Raw genomic sequence first — 20,569 nt, 5'->3', positions numbered from 1 at the left:
TCACACACACAGACACACACACACACACACACACACACACACACACACACACACACTGGAACTACCAACAAGAGTATGGGTGAGAGGTTTTCTGTCCTGGGGAGAGATCACACACACAGACACACACACACACACACACACACACACACACACACACACACACACACACACACACACACACACACACACACACACACACACACACACTGGAACTACCAACAAGAGTATGGGTGAGAGGTTACCCACAGAGTCAAGAATGACTCAAAGACAGCTGCATCACAGAAGGCCCAGCCCAGCATGGTGACAGCTTATGAAAGCTGAAGTCTGCAGCTCAATGCAGGGCATGCAAACAGGTCAACAGGTTGCAGAGTGCCTTTAAGCAGGTGGGCTGGTCTGCATCCTTCCAGGCTCCTCAGCTGCTCTGTCCTTTTAGTTACTCTTTCTGTTTGTGAAACCTCGGGGAGGGAGGGGAGCAGAGGATTTGGTCAGTTTCAGGACTTCCTGAAACTTCTGTGTTGTTCGCTTCCTGAGCTTCAGAGGAAATTGCTATTTAAGTAGAAAGCCCTGCATTGGAAATTTCTTCATGGTATCCTACCTAATTCTCATGTGAGTTAATATACTAACAAAGTGTCTGGAGTTTGGAAAATAATATTGAGGTTGTTCCCTTGCCCCAAGTAAAATCTCTTGTGGAATTTTAGTGTTCAGATAGCTTTGGCTATTACTAGAGATATTTTGAAATTATGTAATGTCCATATATGTTCCCACATGTACGTAAGTCTCAGGTGTGTATATGTGTACGCATGTGTGTGTGATTGTAAACATTTTTGTCTAAAGTGGGTGCTTTTTAAAAGTAGGTACTATACAGATTCTTAAATATTAATTTTATTCAAACACTTAAACTTATGGCAATAGCTATTTCTCCTTTTATTTCTGTTACTGGGATTAAACACTATGGCCAAAAGCCACTTGGGAAGGAGAGGGTTTGTTTCATCTTACAGTTTCCAGGCCAGCATTGAGAGACTTCAGGGAATGAATTCATGCAGAGGCCAGGGAAGCCTGCTGCTTTCTGGCTTGCCCTCGATGGCCCGCTCCGCTCAACTTCTTACACCACCCAGGACCACCTGACGGGCATGGCACCACCCATAGGAGGCTCGGCCCTCCCATATTAATCATTGATCAAGAAAATGTTCCCACAGTCTTACTCACGGGCCAGCCCGATGGAGGCAGTTCCTCAGTTAACATTGCCTGTCCCCTGATGACTCTCGCTTGTGTCAAGGAAACAAACTCACTCACCAGCACTCTCTTTTACATACATTTTTACTTTATATTTTCACAGTACATTAGGGCTGTTAAGCATGTGTAGTAGTTTGCCCTTGTTTTTGAGACAGGGTCTCACTGTAGCCCTGACTGGCCTAGAACTCTGTACGTAGACCAGGCTGGCTTCATTACAAGAGATCTTCCCATCTTTGCTAGAAATTAAGTTGTGTAACACCACATCTGACAGGTTTGTACTTTCTGGTCATACTTTCAACTTGACTTTATGTCCTTTTGAGCTTATATTTTCAATTTAAAATTTATGTAATTTTCTCAAATCTTCACTTTGATTGTAATCATTTCTAAAAGAAAAGATGGAGTATGGTGCTAAAAAATATAGTCTATGGTGATTGGGTCATTTGGAAAAATTAAATTATCGTAAGGTAATAAAAACAACCAAGAGCTTGTCCATAAAACAACACTTTCCTATAGAAAAAAAAAATCTAGCATATATTTTTGCCAGGATTGCTTTATATGATTAGGAAAATCCTCTATAAAATAAGGGAATTATAATAGTTAGTGCTCAGCACCTTACAGTGGAATGTAGGGACATAGAGCCTCCATGTGCCTGCAGTGTGGTCTGATGCTAAGTTTCGTACTTAAACCAGGTTGAAAATGAAATTCCTGCTAACAGTCCACAAAAGTGAGATGTTAGCTTTACAGTGGGACTAAGTATCGCCAATAAGTGAAAAGCATCTGAATTTCTTAGTGTGTATGGCGTTCGTGTGTGTGTGTGTGTGTGTGTGTGTGTGTGTGTGTGTATGTGTATGCATGCATGATGTGTGTGGTATACAGGTGTGTGCCCTTGAGCCATATATAGAAGCCAGAGCAGGATCTTGGGTATCTTCTATTGGAGTCTGCCTTATTGCCTTGATAGGTCTCTGCTGAGCTGAGCTAAAGCTCACCATTGGCCAGCCAAGCTCTTGGGATCCATCTCTCTCTGCCACCCAATGCTGAGGTTACAGACACACAAAGTCGTGCCCAGCTTTTATTTGGGCGTTAGGGATTTGAACACAGCACAGGCTTGCAAATCAAATGCTTTTTCCCACTGAGGCATCTCCCTAGCCCCAAACAGATGACATTTTTAAGGACTGTGTTATCCCAATGAGATTACCAAGAGAGGAGGAGGTGGATAGGACCCAGCACAGGCCTCTGGGTGCTCCGGGCAGAGGAAGAAGGCCACTGAAAGACTAGAAAGGGCCAATGAAGCAGGGTAGCAGTATAATTTTGAAGACTCCTAAGGTCTTTGTTTTTCCCAGTGTTTTTTTTTCTATTTTTGCTTACCTAATTTACTTTGTCTACTTCACACTTTTGGTAGGGGCCAAGCACTGTAGTTACTGCTGTGGTAAAGTGTTAAGTTCAAGATAGAAGAGGGGGCTTGTTCAGACTCACTGTACTGTGCAGCTGTTTCTGTTCTGAAATGACATCATTCTAAAGGAAGTTTTGTGTTTTATTCTCTTGGTCAAAAAACTTCATTCTTCAATGACTTTATTCATTCCCTTTGGGATTACTCAGTGTTTACGCTCTTTGCTAATGGCAGGGTTCTCATAATAGCATGCTGTTTCTTGTTCAGAGATTGGCAGACTCAGAGTCTGGTTTTTATTTCTCCAGGAAATTTGAATTTTGTGGAAGCAAAACAATGTTTTTATTGGGAGAACTTTAGATACTTGGTCTAGACTTTTGTACATACCTGTTCAGTATTCTTGACATCAGTAGATGTCATGGGTCTGTGAATTTTTTTTTTTAAAGTATTATTTGTAGAGGGATGCCCCTTACCTGGAATGCTGTCAGTGGTAAATTGTGGTGATCACACTGGTAGATGTGGACGTCAGTGAGAAGTTGGTGAGGACGTTCTGGAATGTGAACAAATAGGAAGTGGAGCTACATTTCCAGTTCATGAACACTCCCTTCCAAGCCCTAATAAAAGTATGCATAGATTTTTTTTTTGCGGGGCGGGGGGTGTTATGGAATCCTGCCTTTCTTTAGGTATAAAAAGGAAACAAACAAAACAGAGGTACACATTTGTGTTTGCCTTTCTTCTGAACATTGATGATGTACTTGAGTTCTTGTGCAAATGGCCGCTAAACAGTGTTCCAAGTAACTTACTACTCATTCCTCCCACATTACCTGGAGCACACTGTGTGTGTCCCTGAGAGCCTGTGGGGTTATAGAAAGGCTTCCTCTGTAAAGTAATAGGAAAGTTCTGAAGAGATCTGAGAGTGAGGGGTGGGTTCTGCAGGGAGTAGGGAGTGAGCGTGCTACAGAGAATGGGGAGGGTGGGTGCTGCAGAGAGTGAGGGGTGGGTGCTGCAGAGAGTGGGGGGTGGGTGCTGCAGAGAGTGAGGGGTGGGTGCTGCAGAGAGTGAGGGGTGGGTGCTGCAGGGAGTAGGGAGTGAGCGTGCTACAGAGAATGGGGAGGGTGGGTGCTGCAGAGAGTGAGGGGTGGGTGCTGCAGAGAGTGGGGAGGGAAAATGTGCTTCTGCTCTTGGGAAGACTTTGTTGTTTCCACATTTATCTATATTCTTTTAAAGCTTTCTTCTTGAGTTCAAAATTCAAGGCTCAGACTCAGTGAGGTTCTGACCATCATGTTCCACCATTCTTGGTACAAAGAATATTTAAGAAGTCTTTTCCTCATGTAGATAGAACTAGCTTCAGAGTATCCCTCTAGTATAGGGCAGCATGTCTTACAAATTAAAAAGGGATAAAGTTGTGTGAGCATGTGTGTGTGTGTGTGTGTGTGTGTGTGTCTGTGCATGTGCATGTATGTCTTTGTGTATGTGTGTGCATGCACGTGTACGTGTATGTCTGTGCCTGTGTGTGCATGCATGTGTGTGTGTGTGTGTGTGTGTGTGTGTGTGTGTCTAGAAGAAAGACTGATTATGAGGGAGGTTATAGTGCACAGATGAATGAGATTTTGCAAGTCAAATTACTAACTAACCAATCTGCTCACTCACATGCCTGAAGATATTTACTAGTGGATGTATGTTTCAGTCGGAGGATAAACTGTAGAAGTTTATTAGGACTTGGTCCTTGCTATCTTGGAGTTAACCATTGAGCAAAACAAAGTGTACACACACACACACACACACACACACACACACACAGAAAGAAAAGAAAAGAAAAGAAAAGAAAAGAAAAGAAAAGAAAAGAAAAGAAAAGAAAAGAAAAACCAACCATAGATTGCTAGGGTAAAGAAGTCTAAAATACCCTTGTTGCTACTCGGAGTACAGCCTAGGAGCACAAGGAGCTCAGACAGGATGGGTTGGGAAGGTTAGCGAGTGTCCTGTAGAGGAGGTGGGCCAACTCCGCTTGGAAGGAGAAAGGATTGTAACCACCACCAACACATAGGACATCCTAAGCAGAGGGAGCAGTGGACATGCCATTAAGCTATGCACAGAACTTTGGCATGTGAGGAGAATCTGAGAGGATGCTGGCTGCTTTAGAAGGATGACATGGGAAGAAAGGAGCTTCAGTCAGTTGAGTAGGACAGGTAGAGTCCTAAGATGCCATCAATAGGGCATTTATAGATTCTGGGAAATTACATATGCTCGCTTTTTATATTTTTCTTGTGTTTCTTTTGGCCCATACAAGCCTCTGAGACAAGCAATGCCAGTGTTTGAAGGAGGCCTCGGTTTTAATATCGGTATTGTACTAGTATTTGCCAGATGCGTTACTTAGGTGGCTAATACGTGCTAATACGTGCGCCTGTCCTGTTGAATTGGCATGGAAGAAACTTAACACAGTGCACTTTTTCCTAGGCCGGACCTGATAGACATGAATACTGTTGCTGTTCAAAGCAACCTTGCAAATTTAGAGCATGCTTTTTATGTAGCTGAAAAAATCGGTGTTATAAGACTTCTGGACCCCGAAGGTGAGTCATTTTCTTGACTCTTAACCTGCGCTGCCACGCACATCTCACCAGAAGTCACATTAGCGTCGTGAAATAATTCGTCTCTTGCTGCTTGTAGATGTGGATGTCTCTTCGCCTGATGAGAAGTCAGTAATAACCTATGTGTCCTCCCTGTATGACGCATTTCCCAAAGTCCCCGAAGGTGGTGAAGGCATTGGTGCAAACGTGAGTATTGGTTGTCCCGCACTTAAAGCTGTTGGGTCGTTGATGACCAGCAGTTGAACTGCTTGCTCATTAGTGCAGGGCTTTAAAAATAGATTTTAAATGCAATTAAATATCTGAGCTAATGTGCCATTTTTCTGACCGTACGTACACCTCACAGCATCGTTCCACCACTGAAATTGAAGTGTCACTAAGTTGTCCTGTGTCACAAATAAAAGAAACTATTTGGGAGCCACGGCACATCTGTGAACGAAAGTAATGAGTGACCAGAATGTAAATATTTTCCCTTTTAACTTGCTGCCCTTTTACAACCGCTGGCTCTCCTGTCCTTCTGTGTAGCTAGGCCATCTCTCTGTAGAACGCAAGTTAAAGTTGATTCAGGTGACCCCGTGAAGTTAGCTGACTAGATAGTTGTTTTCTGACTTGTCTAGATGAAGGTCTCTGTGTTTGACCAGGTGGCCAGAGCTAGGTTTCTGACACACACTCTGGCTATTGTGACCGCCCTAGAATCACCGTTTCTCAAAGGCTTGTGGAATTGAACCCCGCTGTGCCGAACAAACGCTATGTCTAGAAGTGAACAGGCAGCGGTTTGTTTGAGGGGGATGCCCCTTTACCTCAGGCCACTCCCTTCTTTCTCACAGATAGATAGACACAGATGTATTTGCATTACTTGGAAGCCTTGTGCTCCCTTTTCCGATGGCTTATGCCACCTCTCTGTGGAATTATTTCTAGATCTAGCTTTATTCCTTCCCCTCGCCTTCCACAAGAAGATCTTAACCTTTTGGAGGTCCTGGCAGTGTGCTTCCATTTCCCTTCCCCTGACTGCTGTTGCAGAATGGTTCCTCTGGCTCCTTCCTCCTTCCTTCTTCCTTCTTGCCACAGTCACCCTGGTTTCACCCCTTCTTTCTCCGTGTAGAACTGGACTTGATAATAGCTTATGCTTTTCCATCTCTGCGTTAACTCTGCACGTGCCAAATTAATTTCTGTAGGCTGTGGCGTCTTTAGTCTTAGGGTTTGCGGGTTGACTGGTTGAATTCATTCAGGTGTTTTGGTAGTCAGAACTGCATGTTAATGATCACTATTGACAATCCCATCTACAGTTTTGTAGTATTGATCAATTACTTATAGGTAGAGCATTCCTGTTAGTGTCCTGCATTCTTGGGGATTCCTATCTTATGCCAGCTCTCTGCAGCCTGCTCCTACCATACTATTGCTTACTGTTCATTGCAGTACTGCTCAGGGCCCACCTTTCTTCCCAGGAAGTCTCTGGTGCCCCTTGCACAAGGCACGTGTGTATCCTTCCCTCTGTTTCTTAGACTATGCTGCCCATTTCAGTCACTTAATTAGAACTGGAACACTTAATTAGGTACTGCCCACCATGGCGCTTAACTGTTCGTAAAGTGATTCTCTCTGATCCCTAGAAAGACAGTGACTCCTGACTACAGATCCTATGCTTTGAAAGTTTCTCTTTTTATTGTAACAGTGAGTGTAACCCTGCCACTTAACAAGCAATCTTCAGAAGATTAATTACACAGCACTTGTCAGCCTTCCGATTCCTTCATTTTACGAGAGTTTGTTTAACGAGTACTTGAAAATCTCATCATATCCAACCTTTCCCTGTCTGGTCCCTAAATCCTCTGTGACTTTGTTGAGTGTCAGATATTAGGGAAATTAGATGTACAGTGGTCGGCAGAGATGACTAGCCTGCCATATGCAAGCTGTTACTCCCCTTAAGTTGAGCCCTGTAAAACCTCCCAGATCACAGCATTTTTTGAAACCTCAGAAGCATCTTCGATGCAGTGCCCCAGACAACCACTGTTTTGGGACCAGAATTGACACTCACTGGGCCAGGGTTAGTGGCCAAATGTTAATAGCATGTTTTTAATGTTGTTTGTATGGAAAGAATTGTAGCTGAGTGGAAACTAAGAAAACATTTACCTGATTCTCTCTGTCAAGCTTCAGGTTATCTGGATTCACAGGAATGCGCCTGACACATTGTGTTGCAGATGAGTGTCATTATGAATGACACAAACTTTCCCCTCTGTTTCATTACCTAGGATGTTGAAGTCAAGTGGATCGAATACCAGAATATGGTGAACTACCTCATCCAGTGGATTAGACACCACGTGGTCACAATGTCTGAGAGAACATTTCCTAACAATCCTGTAGAACTAAAGGTTGGTATATCGTAGAAGTTCAGTAGGGTTGACTCAAAAACTTTAAACTAATGCTAGGTTAATTCCATTATCTTAGCATTCAAAATAAATTGACATTGGCAAGCCAAGCATTTTAGTAGACAAAGTTTTTAATATCTGTTTCCTTATATAAAGAGAAAGTAGAGGTAAATATTAATTAAGACAGTTATAGCAACAGCATCTTTACGAAGTTACATTCCCCAAGCTTTAATTTGTTGAGAAGTAAAGGTATAAATTGAGAGCTTCTGAAACTAACATTGCCAAGTCTTACACGATGAGTGGGAAGTGCTAGGAGTCCACCAGATGCTGGAATAGGAAGATCAGTGGGACGCTTACACACAGAACAGTGATCAGAAACATGCCTCTGCTTGAGTCAGGTGAGAAACTGCCCCGAGGACTTCTTTTGTAGAGTACAAGGCACATCCTGTATGTTATGAATTTCAAAATACAGATCCAACTGTAGTGCAAGTGAATTGAAATCAGTGCTTATAGCCTGGTGTTCATGGCCAACGTTTAGCAAATCTTTGCTAATACTTTGATCTTAGGTAAGGTCATTGAGATGGAGATATCACAGCAAAATAAGGTCATTATGAATACACAGCTTTTCCAAGAATAACCTGTCTCATTTTGTACATTTGTATTTGAAATAGCAAAAGCAGTTTCTTTTTAATAAACCACTAATATGAATATCAGTAATATGAATATTAATGCAGAGTACCCTTACTTCTTTGACTTAATAAGCTTTGTTTCAGCTCTCAGACTGGAATCACAAAAGCTGTAGTAGCACAGCATAGGCCCCATGAAAGTTCTTTGTTGTTCTCACACATCTGTTCAGAACATCTGTGGCATGGCTCTGTTTCTCATTACCACAGGGTGTTTGTCCTTGGCACAAAGTTACTTAGTATTTGTTGATTTGTTTGTTTGTTTGTTTTTGTTTTTGTCTTTTTTCTTCGAGACAGGGTTTCTCTGTATAATTTTGGTGCCTGTCCTGGATCTCGCTTTGTAGACCAGGATGGCTTCAAACTCACAGAGATCTGCCTGGCTCTGCCTCCCGAGTGCTGGGATTAAAGGCATGTGCCACTGTCGCCTGGCTGATTTTTTTTTTTTTTTAGAAAGGAGCTTTTTATAGGGTCTTATTATAAGATGCCTCCCTATGTGGATATGAACTATTCTAGGGCACCAAAGTCTGCCCCCTTCTGTTGCAACATGGTGTCACAGTGTTTTGCACATGGTGACTTTTGGTGACTAATGACCAATAGCAACCCACAAGATTTTGCTTTTGGTTCAATACAGCGTTTGGATTTCATGTACAAATACACTTATTTCTAAATGAATTCCTGAGGTGGGATTGTTTAGTTTTGTTTTGGTTTTGTTTGACCATTGGGCAAATTGTGCTGATGTCTGACTTCTGCAGCTCTTTAAAAGTTGTAGGAGTCTGAGTATTCACACAGGTTACTTGCAAGTGGGTAATGTAGGAGAGAAAACATATCCTTAGGAATTAGCAAATATTTCTACAAGTTCACAAACCTTTTTGGAATCTTGTAGAAATGTGCTGTCTATTTTAATGTAGCATAAATTAAGCTTAATTGATTAGTATACATCTATTAAATGTGAAAGTGTTTTATTTATGCAATTTTTAGAAAGGTCTTGTAAAATGAATATAATAACATTTTAAGAGGTTCACAAATGAGATAATAATTACATGATTGGAGTGTCTGTAATAGTAATATCAACTAATAACATCCACTTTCCTTTGCTTTCCTTTGTTAGTTAAAAAAAAAAAGCTGTTGAACTTGACAGTGGTATGGTAAGGGCACATGTTAGCCCTACCTAGCTGCTATGGGGTTCCAGAATAGAGCCATGGAATGGAAGGGAGCAAGTCTTTTCCTTCCATCAAACTGTTTTCTCGAAACTAAAAATCAGTGTGTGATGTTCAGGAAGCTCAGCCTCTCAAGGATGTGCTTTTGTGTTTGAGTGCTGGGCATTCGTCATCATTTATTGTTCAGATTCCTGTGTGGCACATGTTGAATCATGGCTCACATCAGCAGTTCAACCCTCATCTAGTCCTATGCAACCCAGCACACAGCTAGCTGCCTGGCAGCTGGATCGTTGCATCCATAAAGGAAGTCTACTGAGTGCTCATGGCACAGGAAATAGCCTTTGCTGGTGACGGGATGAGAGCAGGCTTTGAACGTGGGCCGTAATTTATTTTCTTTTTCATTACAGGCACTTTATAATCAGTATTTACAGTTCAAAGAAAAAGAAATCCCACCAAAGGAGACAGAGAAATCAAAAATTAAACGACTATATAAATTATTAGAGGTAAGCCAAAATTATTCTGTGGTACTTTGAAGCATAATTTCTGAACTGCTTTCAAGTCTTGACTATATATGAATTATTTTGTTTCCTTAAGATTTGGATAGAGTTTGGACGCATCAAACTCCTTCAAGGTTATCATCCAAATGACATTGAAAAAGAGTGGGGCAAGCTCATCATTGCCATGCTTGAGCGGGAGAAGGCGCTCCGACCAGAGGTGGAGAGGTAGGGAAGCTGGCCCGTCGGGCAAGGCAGTCTCCATTCTCCTCTTAGAACTTGATTTTTGGGTTGTTTTGTTGGTTGGTTTTGTTTTGTTGGTTACTTTGTTCTTCCTGTGATGTGTTCATGTCTACCTGGGTATTTGTGTGGATGTAGAGGTCAGAGTTCAACCTTGGTCTTTCCTCAGGAACTGCCCACCATGTTTTAGGAGACATGGTCTTCACTGGGACCTAAGACTCACACAGATTATGTTTTCCATTTACTTGTTTGGATGGCCCTGGATAAGTCTCTTAGTGTTTTTACTCCTCTGTTTCCTTACCTAGAAATGGTAGCAAGAACTCTTAAAGAGTAAATTAGTAACTACATAAAGGACCTGGTAGGTTGGATGGCTGTGTGGAGTCTCATCTAATAACGTGTTTATTTAAAACAAAAAAGCACCCAGAAGTCTTTCTTAAAATAACCCTGTTACCAGGACCCAAGTTTGGAAGCTCGTAAGTTAGAAATTAACTGTTTTGTTTCTTACTAAAGTTTTTAAAATGGCCTCCTTCTCTTGAGGCAGCAGAAGTACTTCCATTGAAAAGGCAATGGAGGCTGAGCATGTAGTTCAGTTGGTAGAGCCCTCACCTAGCATCCACAGAGCCATGGCTTCCATCCCTAGCATCATATAAAACTGGGTGCAGTGGCACATGCCTGTAATTCTAGCCTTTGGGAAGTGGAGGCAGAAGTTCAAGAATATTCCCCTTTGCAATGTTGTAAGAGGCCAGCCTGTGCCACCCGAGGCCCTGTCTCAAGTAGCAACAACAGCAGAAACAGACAGTGAATGTCAGTCTGGGTTCCCTTTCTACTGTGTATTTAGTCCGTGAAAATATCACTGACTGCTTATTATTCTATTGCTCTAACTGTACCCCACTGCCCAATCTTCAGGAACCACCCACCCACCCAAGGGCTGGGGTTCTAAGCCAGGGCTTGGAACTTACTAGGCCAAGTACACTACCATTGGGCTACATGCCCCGCCATGTTGTATGGATTTATTTTCATATGGTCGTTATTTTGCAGCCCTGCTGTAGTGTGTGAGACTTGTGCTCTGTGTCCCTCCTCACAGCTGAAGGCATGTGTGGTCAGGCGGTGCTCGGGCTGTCTCTTAGGAGCTCACCTGGGCTGTGTTCCACCCTCTGTTCACAGGGGTTTTGTGTAGTCTGCTCTTTTGGCAGGGAATCCATTCACATCCCTGTTTCTCTTTACTCCTAATCCTTCTCAGATTTCAGCCTCCCTGTTCCTTCCAGTAGTGTCCCAGGCTGAGTTACCTGCCTTCTTTTATGACTAATAATTTATATAAAGTATTTTTCAAGAATGCTTGCCTTGGTGGTAATTTCGTATTTATTCATGTTTCGTTCAAGCCACCTGTTTCTTAGATAGTAGCTCTAATAACGTGGAGACAAGCTGTTATTTTGTGTCCCTTACCAGTGTTTTCGCACAGTGCCAGGCACATGACAGAGGAAACCCAGTGTAGTTGTGTTCTTATGGTCTCCCACACTGACTTCAGAGTTGACACAGAATCATGTATTTAAGATACAAAGGCAAGTTCAGCTTGCCAACCCTTTATTACTAGTTACACTCTTGTTAAAGCATAAAGTTACCATGTCTATATAAACAGAGTGTAAGAGTCAAAATGAGCTTTAAATGCATGGGCTGCAGCTCTTCCTAATGATTAAAACACGGTGTTAAACGAATCATTTGAATTAAAGATACAGAGAAAATATAAAGAATTTTAGTCACTGCATCAGTAGCTGAATTTTAACATTTGTCTTAATCGTCTTGTACTGCTGCAACAGAATGCTACAGACTGGATAACATAAAGAAGCTATTATCGAGGGTTGTGCAGTGGTACATGGCTACTGTCAGCCCAGCACTTGGGAAGTGACAGCAGGGGCATGGAAAGCCTGGACTATATAAAGACTGTCTTGTGCTTGAGGAAAGAAAAAGAGATGGGGAAACTGGGGACTCAGAGTTGTAGAAGTTGAGAAATGCTGGTGCTGGCACCTGGTGAGGGCCTTCCCCTGGTAGGTGGAGGACAGGCCTTGAGGGGGAGGAAAGTGGAGGAGCTTCATGGTGGCTAGGGAACCAGACAGGCACGGGAGAGAGCAGGCGCTCACTGATGCAGCATGGCCGTCTACCCGCTGGTATAGTAACCAAGCCACTCCTGTGATAATGGCATTAATTTATTCATGAGGGTTGAGCCTTTATGATCTAATCGCTCTTAAGCACTTCTCACCGGGGATCATGCTTCCAACACGAATACATCCAACCACAACAGTATGCTGAAAGAGTGCAGTTGAGAGTTCAAGATTCAGGAGCCAGTCTGTTCTGGATTAGGTTTGTTACTTCAGCTTGGAAGTCACATGATCTTAGAAGAGTTCTTAAATATCTAGGCCTGTTTTCTCAATTGTGACCGAATGTAACAATACCTACCACATTTAGTGGTTATGAATATGAGGTGAGGTTATGTGTGTAAAAATGTTTAACTTCCTGGAAATAACAACTGTATAGTAAGTGTAAGGTGCAGCTGTTCCTGTTTTTTATTGTTCTATTTTTCTTGACACAGATTTTTTTGGCCCTGGCTATGTGTTGTAAATTATGGTAGCGATGTGGCTTGGAGTGTGGAGAAGACAGACAGGAAAGAATTGGGCCCTCTACTGGTCTGTGTGAAGGGGAAGCAAGTTTAGACACATTTGCAGTTATTGAGCCAATATTCTACTTGGATTCTTTGTCTTTTCAAATGCGAACTGCAGTAGTTTAGAAGTAAGGTTACTGAGGGAGTCCATCCTACAGAGAAAAGTCATTGAATGTTTTCCCAGTTAATTTAATATGGTGGACAAATGACCTGACGGTCAGATGGAAGTAGATTTTGTTTCTCATTAACTCCGCTTGCTTGTGTGTTCGTGATGGTTCCAGCATTTTGCCTTGTGTTATCCAGCACACGGCATCTCTTTGCAGAAGTCTGGCTGTAATGTAATCTTTGTGTCCTCTTGGCTGGTGGTTGGTATTGATAGAATTACCTTCGCTGGTGATGGTTCCTGGGTTCCTGGTGCCGGAGTTGTTTTTTAGGTGGTTGCAGCTGGATGACTCTTGAGTGAAAATATTTGGCGTATCTTTTCCAGTGACGCCCAATCATCCTGATCTGTCTCTACTTGCAAGGCTTTAATGCAGGTTACAAAAGGCAAACCTCAGCAAGCAAATGAATGGCTTCAGGCGTGATTCTTCTGAATAGCGATCAGGATAGTATTTGCAGTGTATTGCATATGCATGTTGAAGCATATTTAAGGATCCATTAAAGCCGTGACTCTCCTCCGAGGCCACTTCTCACCGGGTAGAAGTGGAACTTTCTCCAGTCCTACTTTCATGGTCCTAGGACACCATTCCAGGGCTGAAAATGCAGAGCAGTAGCTACAGTTATCGTAGCAGTGACTCTGTGTTTACTAACACGACCAGCACTCGGACTAGTCTAGATTCGAACGACAATCTTCTGTCTGTTCACTGTGGCCCCACATTGATCAACTCCTGCATTAGCTTCGGCAATGAGTCCTTTGATGGACACAGGTATGGAGTCAACGGTGTGACCCAGTCTTTTCTTCCTTGGCAGGGTCGTTTTTTCACGACTGGTGAGCTCTTTGACTTCAAAAAGAAGCACTTTTTTTTTCCTTTGTCTCTTTTAGGTTGGATATGCTGCAACAGATTGCTGTCCGAGTTCAGAGGGACAGTGTCATCTGTGAAGACAAACTGATCCTAGCCCGAAATGCTCTCCAGTCTGTAAGTTGGTTTCAGGAGCCAGGGCTTGCTGTAGAGGGATGGTGTGTGCCTGGGTAAACCGGAACCTTCTGCATCATTTGATCAATTCCTGGTACTCACTCCCTGCAGAAGCTCTGAAAGATTATGATTGATATTTTTTTTCTCTTGGGAGGTAGTGAGTGAAAGAAAAACATGTATTTGAACCAAAAGAAATAAAGACCAAATAAGCTTCTCTTCTAATATTTTGGAGTTTAAAGCTAGTCTTGACATTTGTTTTTACAGAATTAATGCTGAGTTCTTTTAAATACAGGATTCCAAAAGATTAGAATCAGGAGTGCAGTTTCAGAACGAAGCAGAAATTGCCGGGTACATACTTGAATGTGAGAACCTTTTACGCCAGCATGTGATTGATGTACAGATTCTGATCGATGGGAAGTATTACCAGGCAGACCAGTTGGTGCAGAGGTAAGACTGCTCCTTGTTTCCTCTCAGGAACTGTTTCCTGAGAGCATGATGGGAAAGTATAGTAGGAAATCAAGTTTTATTTGTGAGTTGTAATATTTTGACAAAAATAAGTAGAATCAATATCTGCAATAAATATAATATTTACTGTCATAGTAAATACTGGAGTCATTAAAATGAATATTTTAAATGTCTATATTTCCCAGTATGTAAAATATTTATGTAGGTCTTTCGATGTGACCCAGAGGCAGAGTGAATATTTAACTAAGCATAGTTAAGGCCCTGGGTTTGATCCTCAGACCAATACCACAATAAATAATAATAATAATAACAACAACAACAATTTGCAACATTAGAAAAGGGAAAAATGTAAGAAAAGTTCTCATCTTCAGTTAGTTCTGTGTTTATTCTATTGTAAACATGGTCAGGACCAAATATTAGAAAAATATATGTGTGTAAAATGGTAAAGGTATGGAGGCCGGAGAGATGGTTCAGCTGTTAAGAGCACTGACTGCTCTTCCAGAGTACCCGGGTTCAATTCCCAGCACCTACATGGTGACTCACAACTGTCTGTAACTCCAGTTCCAGGGTACCTGACACGCTTACACAGGCATACACACGAGCGAAACACCAGTGCACATAAAAATAAAAATAAATAATTTTTTTGGGGGCCCCCTGGCGGTGGGATCAGAATCCATCCCTGGTGCATGAGAGGGCTTTTTGGACCCCACTACTTAGGATGGGACACCTCCTGCAGCCTTGAGGCAAGGGGAAGGGCTTGGACTTGCCTCTACTGGATGTGGCACCTCATGAGAGGCCTTGCTTTCTTGTGGGGGTGAGTGGGGGGTGGTTTGGGACGGGGAGGCTGGGGGGACGGGAGGAGGGAAGAGGGGGATCTTTGGTTGATGTGTAAAATGAATGAAAAAATTTTCCTAATAATAAAAATTTAAAATTTTTTTTAAAAAATGGTCAAGTTGTGTATGGTGGCACCCACATGGATTCTGAGCTCTCCAAAGGCTTAGGTAAAAGAATCACAAATACACAACCCTGCAAGAGCTACATAGCAAGACTCTGTCTCAAGGAGGAAAAAGTAAACAGCAAATATGAAAACATTTCTGAGAAGTTTGTGGGGGCAGAGTGAATAGAACTTGGCAAGCTGTAGTCTTTCTATGAACATAAGGAAATAAACTTTGTACATCATGTTTGAGCCAATCATTTCACTTCTAGGAGTTAGGAGCTCTTCTCTATGTGGATAATAAGTAGATACAATTGGAAAACTTTATGTTCACGCCAGGAGTATTTTATAAGAAATTTTATTATCCTTAATATCAAATAATAGAACCATCACCTTATGGTACATAATTATGTTCCCTATAAATAATGGTTATAAAGACTAATAATGTGGAGCGTTTTTATAGTCTGATATTCAGTGAAAACAAAACATCAAGCAAAATTTTACCAAGATGGTTTCAGTGATGTTTTTAAAACCGAATAGGTATTTCTCGAGCAGTGTAGGTCTGCAGAATGACAGCTGAAAGCAGAACTCCTGTATGCGTGCTTGGGCTCCCCTACCGTTAGAGGCTTGCAGTAGTGGTACATGACTAATTCCACTGGAAAGCCAGTCTTGGTACATCAGCTACAGCCAGCAGTTTACATTACCTCTTCAATCATGCCTTATCCCTCTCCATGTTTCTGCAGGGTTGCAAAGCTGCGCGATGAAATTATGGCCTTAAGGAACGAGTGTTCCTCAGTGTACAGCAAAGGACGCATGCTGACCACAGAGCAGACGAAACTCATGATATCAGGAATCAGTCAAAGTTTAAACTCAGGATTTGCACAGACCTTACACCCCAGTCTGAACTCAGGGCTAACCCAGAGTTTAACACCTTCCTTGACCTCTTCTAGTGTGACTTCTGGCTTGTCATCAGGGATGACTTCCCGTCTGACTCCATCTGTTACTCCGGCTTATACGCCTGGCCTCCCATCAGTGGTAGCTCCAAATTTCAGTTTAGGAGTAGAGCCAAATTCATTACAGACTCTGAAGCTAATGCAGATCAGAAAGCCCCTGCTGAAGTCGTCTTTGCTGGATCAGAATTTGACAGAAGAGGAAGTCAATATGAAATTCGTTCAGGATCTCTTGAACTGGGTTGATGAGATGCAGGTAAGGTTTATCGAAGTTTCCCAGTCTTACTCTTGCGACAACTTCTCTCTCTTTTTTTTTTTTTTTTAAACTGGTATTTTGCTATTGAAGGTGCAGCTGGACCGTACTGAATGGGGCTCAGACTTGCCAAGTGTTGAAAGCCATTTAGAAAACCATAAAAATGTTCACCGAGCCATTGAAGAATTTGAAACTAGCCTTAAGGAAGCTAAACTTAGTGAGGTCTGTGAAATTTTTAAAAATATTTTATTGTAGTTGAGTATTATTTTCTCTTTACATAAAGACCTTATAACTCAATGATTAATGTTTTAAGTGTTAGTCAGAACTTAAGATTCCTAACATCCATGCTTTCCTACCTTATTTTAGATTCAGATGACGGCGCCTCTTAAGTTAACTTACACAGATAAGTTGCACAGATTACAGAGTCAATATGCAAAACTCTTGGTAAGGTTTTTTTTTTTTTATTTGTTTTCTTTAAACTCTCCCTTTCCATCATGTCTGTTTACTGCCCATCGGATGCTCAACAATGGTTTTTCTTAAACAGAATACATCCAGAAATCAGGAGCGGCACCTTGATACGCTCCATAATTTTGTAACACGGGCAACTAATGAGCTTATCTGGTTGAACGAGAAGGAAGAGGAAGAAGTTGCTTATGACTGGAGCGAGAGAAACACCGGTGTGGCTCGAAAGAAAGGGTACCACGCGGTGAGTCGGCCTCGCGCTCGGGAGCCTGAGCCGGACCTGGAGCTCGCCGCCCGCGTCTTCTGACACACTTCTTGATGCTTCCTCACTAGGAGCTCATGAGAGAACTCGAGCAGAAAGAGGAGAGTATTAAAGCCGTACAGGAGATCGCAGAGCAGCTGCTTCTAGAAAATCACCCAGCCCGCTTGACTATAGAGGTAAGCAAGTCAGAGGTCTAGACTGAGTTCTCATAGGTCTGTCAGCTTAAACCTCTTTCACTCATTTTAAAAAAAAAAAATCCAACTACTAAGTCTTTATACTAGAGTCTAGCTCAGAGATAACTTTCCCAGTGAATCCTGCTGCTGCTTCTCTTCATCATCCCTTAGGATCAAGGTAGTAGCTGTTTTTTTTTAGGGCCCGTGAAGCTGCTTTGAGTAAATGCATCCGATGAGGCTAAAAGGGTGTTCCGTGGTAGAGTGTGTACTTGCCCTGTGTAACAAACAGAAATGTAGCTTAGCTTGAGGAAGCAAATAATATCGCATGTTGCTAGATTCCCAGGGGCAACTGCACATCTGCAGGAAAGCCTGCCTGAGCACAACTCAGAAGCCCTGGGGTCATTCCAGGAGGAAGAAAGGCTGAACACACCATGGACACAGAGCTCCCTCTCCTGGGAGGCAGGGATTTGCACCTTCTATAAAACTGAGTTTCATAATTCATGAGGATCTAGGTGTGCTTTCTACAGTTTCCTTCACGAAAGATATACTTGTACTTAATAATAAACATTCAAATAGATGAGTGTCTTAATTTTTGTTATTATAATGTTATTAAACCCAATAGTTGCATTGATGTGAGAGTATATACTGCCTTCTCTACCCTCCCTAAGTCTCCCTCATCAAAACACAGAAGGAAGCTACAGATCTGTGTGTCTGTGTTAACACTCACCTGGTATGGCTTCTGTGTATCTGTGTTAACACACACCTGGTATGGCTCAGTAATATAAAACTCCAGAAATGGGGAGTTTGGGGATGCCATAGAGAAAAGTATACTTAGTATTTTAAAAATCAGGTGTCAGGGTTAGTGAGCAAAGAGTAAAGAAAAGGGTGAATTTTATAAATAGAGGGAGTAGCTTGCATTTATTTCAGATGTAAATTTTTCATATGAAATAGCCATAATTTTTCCTCATTCTAAGAAACAAGAAATTAGAAATTTGAGAAAATTCATCTGGACTAATTTTAAAATTGTGTACAAATTTTAAGACTAATTTCATAAGGAAGACTCTCATATAAGAAAATCTGGTACCCCAGTTTCACATCCATTAAAAATTGTTTCCATCTGTTTGGATAGTAGCGTGTTTTGTCATTTGAAGCCATCAACACTGAGCTGGATATGATGGCTCCTGCCTGTAATTCCAGCCTGTAATGAGAAGCTGAGGCAAGGGGATTGCTACAAGCTTGAGGATAACCCAGGCTGTGTACTAAATAACATCCTGTCTCAAAAAAAAAAGGGGGGGGGCGCTGGAGAGATGGCTCAGAGGTTAAGAGCACTGGTTGTTCTTCCAGAGGTCCTGAGTTCAATTCCCAGCAAGCACATGATGGCTCACAACCATCTGTAATGAGATCTGGTGCCCTCTTCTGGCCTGCAGGGATGCATGCAGACATTACATTGTTTATATAATAAATAAATCTTAAAAAAAAAAAAGTAATTAAAGAAAAAAAAGCTAAAAATAAAGAAATAAATGCATCAGTATTTTCCATGCAGGGTATCACACCACAGATGTTCCGCATGCAAGGTGCATGCTCAGCTGTTGAGGCAGACTAGCCCTCTGTCCCTCAGTTCTCTGCCCTGACTTTCAGTGTGTGTTTTCTCTCTCAGGCATACAGAGCAGCGATGCAGACACAGTGGAGCTGGATCTTACAGCTCTGCCAGTGTGTGGAGCAGCACATCAAGGAAAACACTGCCTATTTTGAGGTGTGTGAGTAGGACTGCAGCCTGCATAGACCGCAGCCTGCATAGACCGCACTGTCCTATGGGCTGAGGTGCAGAAATCTCACTATCACGAAGCAAGCGCCTAATACATGGGGGCGTGAACCAATACTTTCCTTACAGGATGTCCAGGTTGGTCTTAGAGGAGAATGTTTAGCTGTTAAGAAAGAGATCCTGTGGCTGGAAGACGGGTCGGCTGGCACATTGTTTGCCCAGAGTTCAACCCCCAGAAACCACACTTTAAAAAAAAAGTGAGCTGCCCAGTGCTGAGGGCAGGTAGAGACAGAAGGGTCCCTGGGGCTCCCTGGCCAGCCAGTCTAGCCAAATGAGAGAGCTCTAGGTTCAGTGAGAGACTTTATCTCAAAAAATAGGGGAGAAGTGAAAAAAGCTCCCAGTTGTTGACATCTGATTTACACACACACGCACGCACGCACGCACGCATGCACGCACATACAGAACGAATCTTTTATAAGACCTTAAATATTGTAAAAATAATTCTGAAAAATTTTCTTGTATTAAGGGAAGTTATTATAGTCAACCAAATAAAGTCTTCATTTTATTCTTTAGAAATTTTAATGTATTCTTTGCAAGTCCACACCTACTTAAAAGATTGGTTGAGCCCTAAAGTAAAACAGACTTCCAATCAGTTTGGATAATTAATATTCATCTGTAGCCATTCAAGTTCAAAGGTTATTTTCAGTTCCAAAAAGGATGTTGCTATTAAGTTCCTTTGTGCTTTGATTCTGTTCCTCCTAGATTCTGTTCCTCCTAGTCAGGGCCACACAGAGGGCCCGAGCACCCAGATTGAACAAATCTCTGCCTTCCTGGCATTCAGTGTAGTTCAGCTGTCAAATTTTATTTTTCCTTAGTTTTTCAATGATGCCAAAGAAGCCACTGATTACCTAAGGAATCTGAAGGATGCCATTCACCGCAAGTACAGCTGTGACCGATCCAGCAGCATTCACAAACTAGAAGACCTCGTTCAGGAGTCCATGGTACTGATGTGGAACCTGTAGATTGTGTCCTATATATAACTGAGTAGATTAGTAATTTATTATATGTCTGTATGTGCAGATTTATATTTCATCAACACTAGTAGCTCATTCAATTAAGCCTTTAGTTGGTTTAGTTTTTGATAATAGTAGTGTACTTTATGTGGTATTGTTTAAACTGCTTTAGCAGTGGTGTGTGTAGTCAGTAATTCCATAAGGAGATCCTTGGTAGACACCTTCTGTGTCTGCCCAGGCCTGTTTTCAGTTCTGGAGATGTAACCATGAACAAAACAGGCAGGAATTGCTCTCCCTTGTGGTGCCTAGATGTGAAAGGGTAGCTGCACAGTAATATGGTAGTAAACAAAATGTATGTAGAATGTTAGATAATAAT

At 42.0% G+C, this 20,569-nt stretch overlaps 1 protein-coding gene across 21 annotated transcripts in view; it reads left to right on the top strand.

Annotated features, from left to right (window-relative positions):
• Positions 1-20,569, top strand: part of Dst (dystonin) — a 437,229-nt gene that overhangs the window by 260,877 nt on the left and 155,783 nt on the right. For all 21 annotated transcript variants that reach the window (XM_052745196.1, XM_052745195.1, XM_052745215.1 and 18 more), the window contains 14 exons: positions 5,072-5,184; positions 5,282-5,388; positions 7,443-7,562; positions 9,807-9,902; positions 9,994-10,121; positions 13,829-13,922; positions 14,212-14,366; positions 16,062-16,524; positions 16,615-16,743; positions 16,888-16,965; positions 17,066-17,227; positions 17,317-17,421; positions 19,076-19,171; positions 20,056-20,181. In XM_052745196.1, coding sequence (XP_052601156.1) covers positions 5,072-5,184; positions 5,282-5,388; positions 7,443-7,562; positions 9,807-9,902; positions 9,994-10,121; positions 13,829-13,922; positions 14,212-14,366; positions 16,062-16,524; positions 16,615-16,743; positions 16,888-16,965; positions 17,066-17,227; positions 17,317-17,421; positions 19,076-19,171; positions 20,056-20,181 — 1,972 coding nt within the window. The remainder of the gene's footprint in view (positions 1-5,071; positions 5,185-5,281; positions 5,389-7,442; positions 7,563-9,806; positions 9,903-9,993; positions 10,122-13,828; positions 13,923-14,211; positions 14,367-16,061; positions 16,525-16,614; positions 16,744-16,887; positions 16,966-17,065; positions 17,228-17,316; positions 17,422-19,075; positions 19,172-20,055; positions 20,182-20,569) is intronic.

Source organism: Peromyscus californicus, unplaced genomic scaffold, assembly GCF_007827085.1.
Source record: "Peromyscus californicus insignis strain IS unplaced genomic scaffold, ASM782708v3 Scaffold_19__1_contigs__length_69161282, whole genome shotgun sequence".
Taxonomy (NCBI): domain Eukaryota; kingdom Metazoa; phylum Chordata; class Mammalia; order Rodentia; family Cricetidae; genus Peromyscus; species Peromyscus californicus.
Note: the sequence above shows the minus strand (reverse complement) of the source record. Positions and strands in the feature narration are given on the sequence as shown.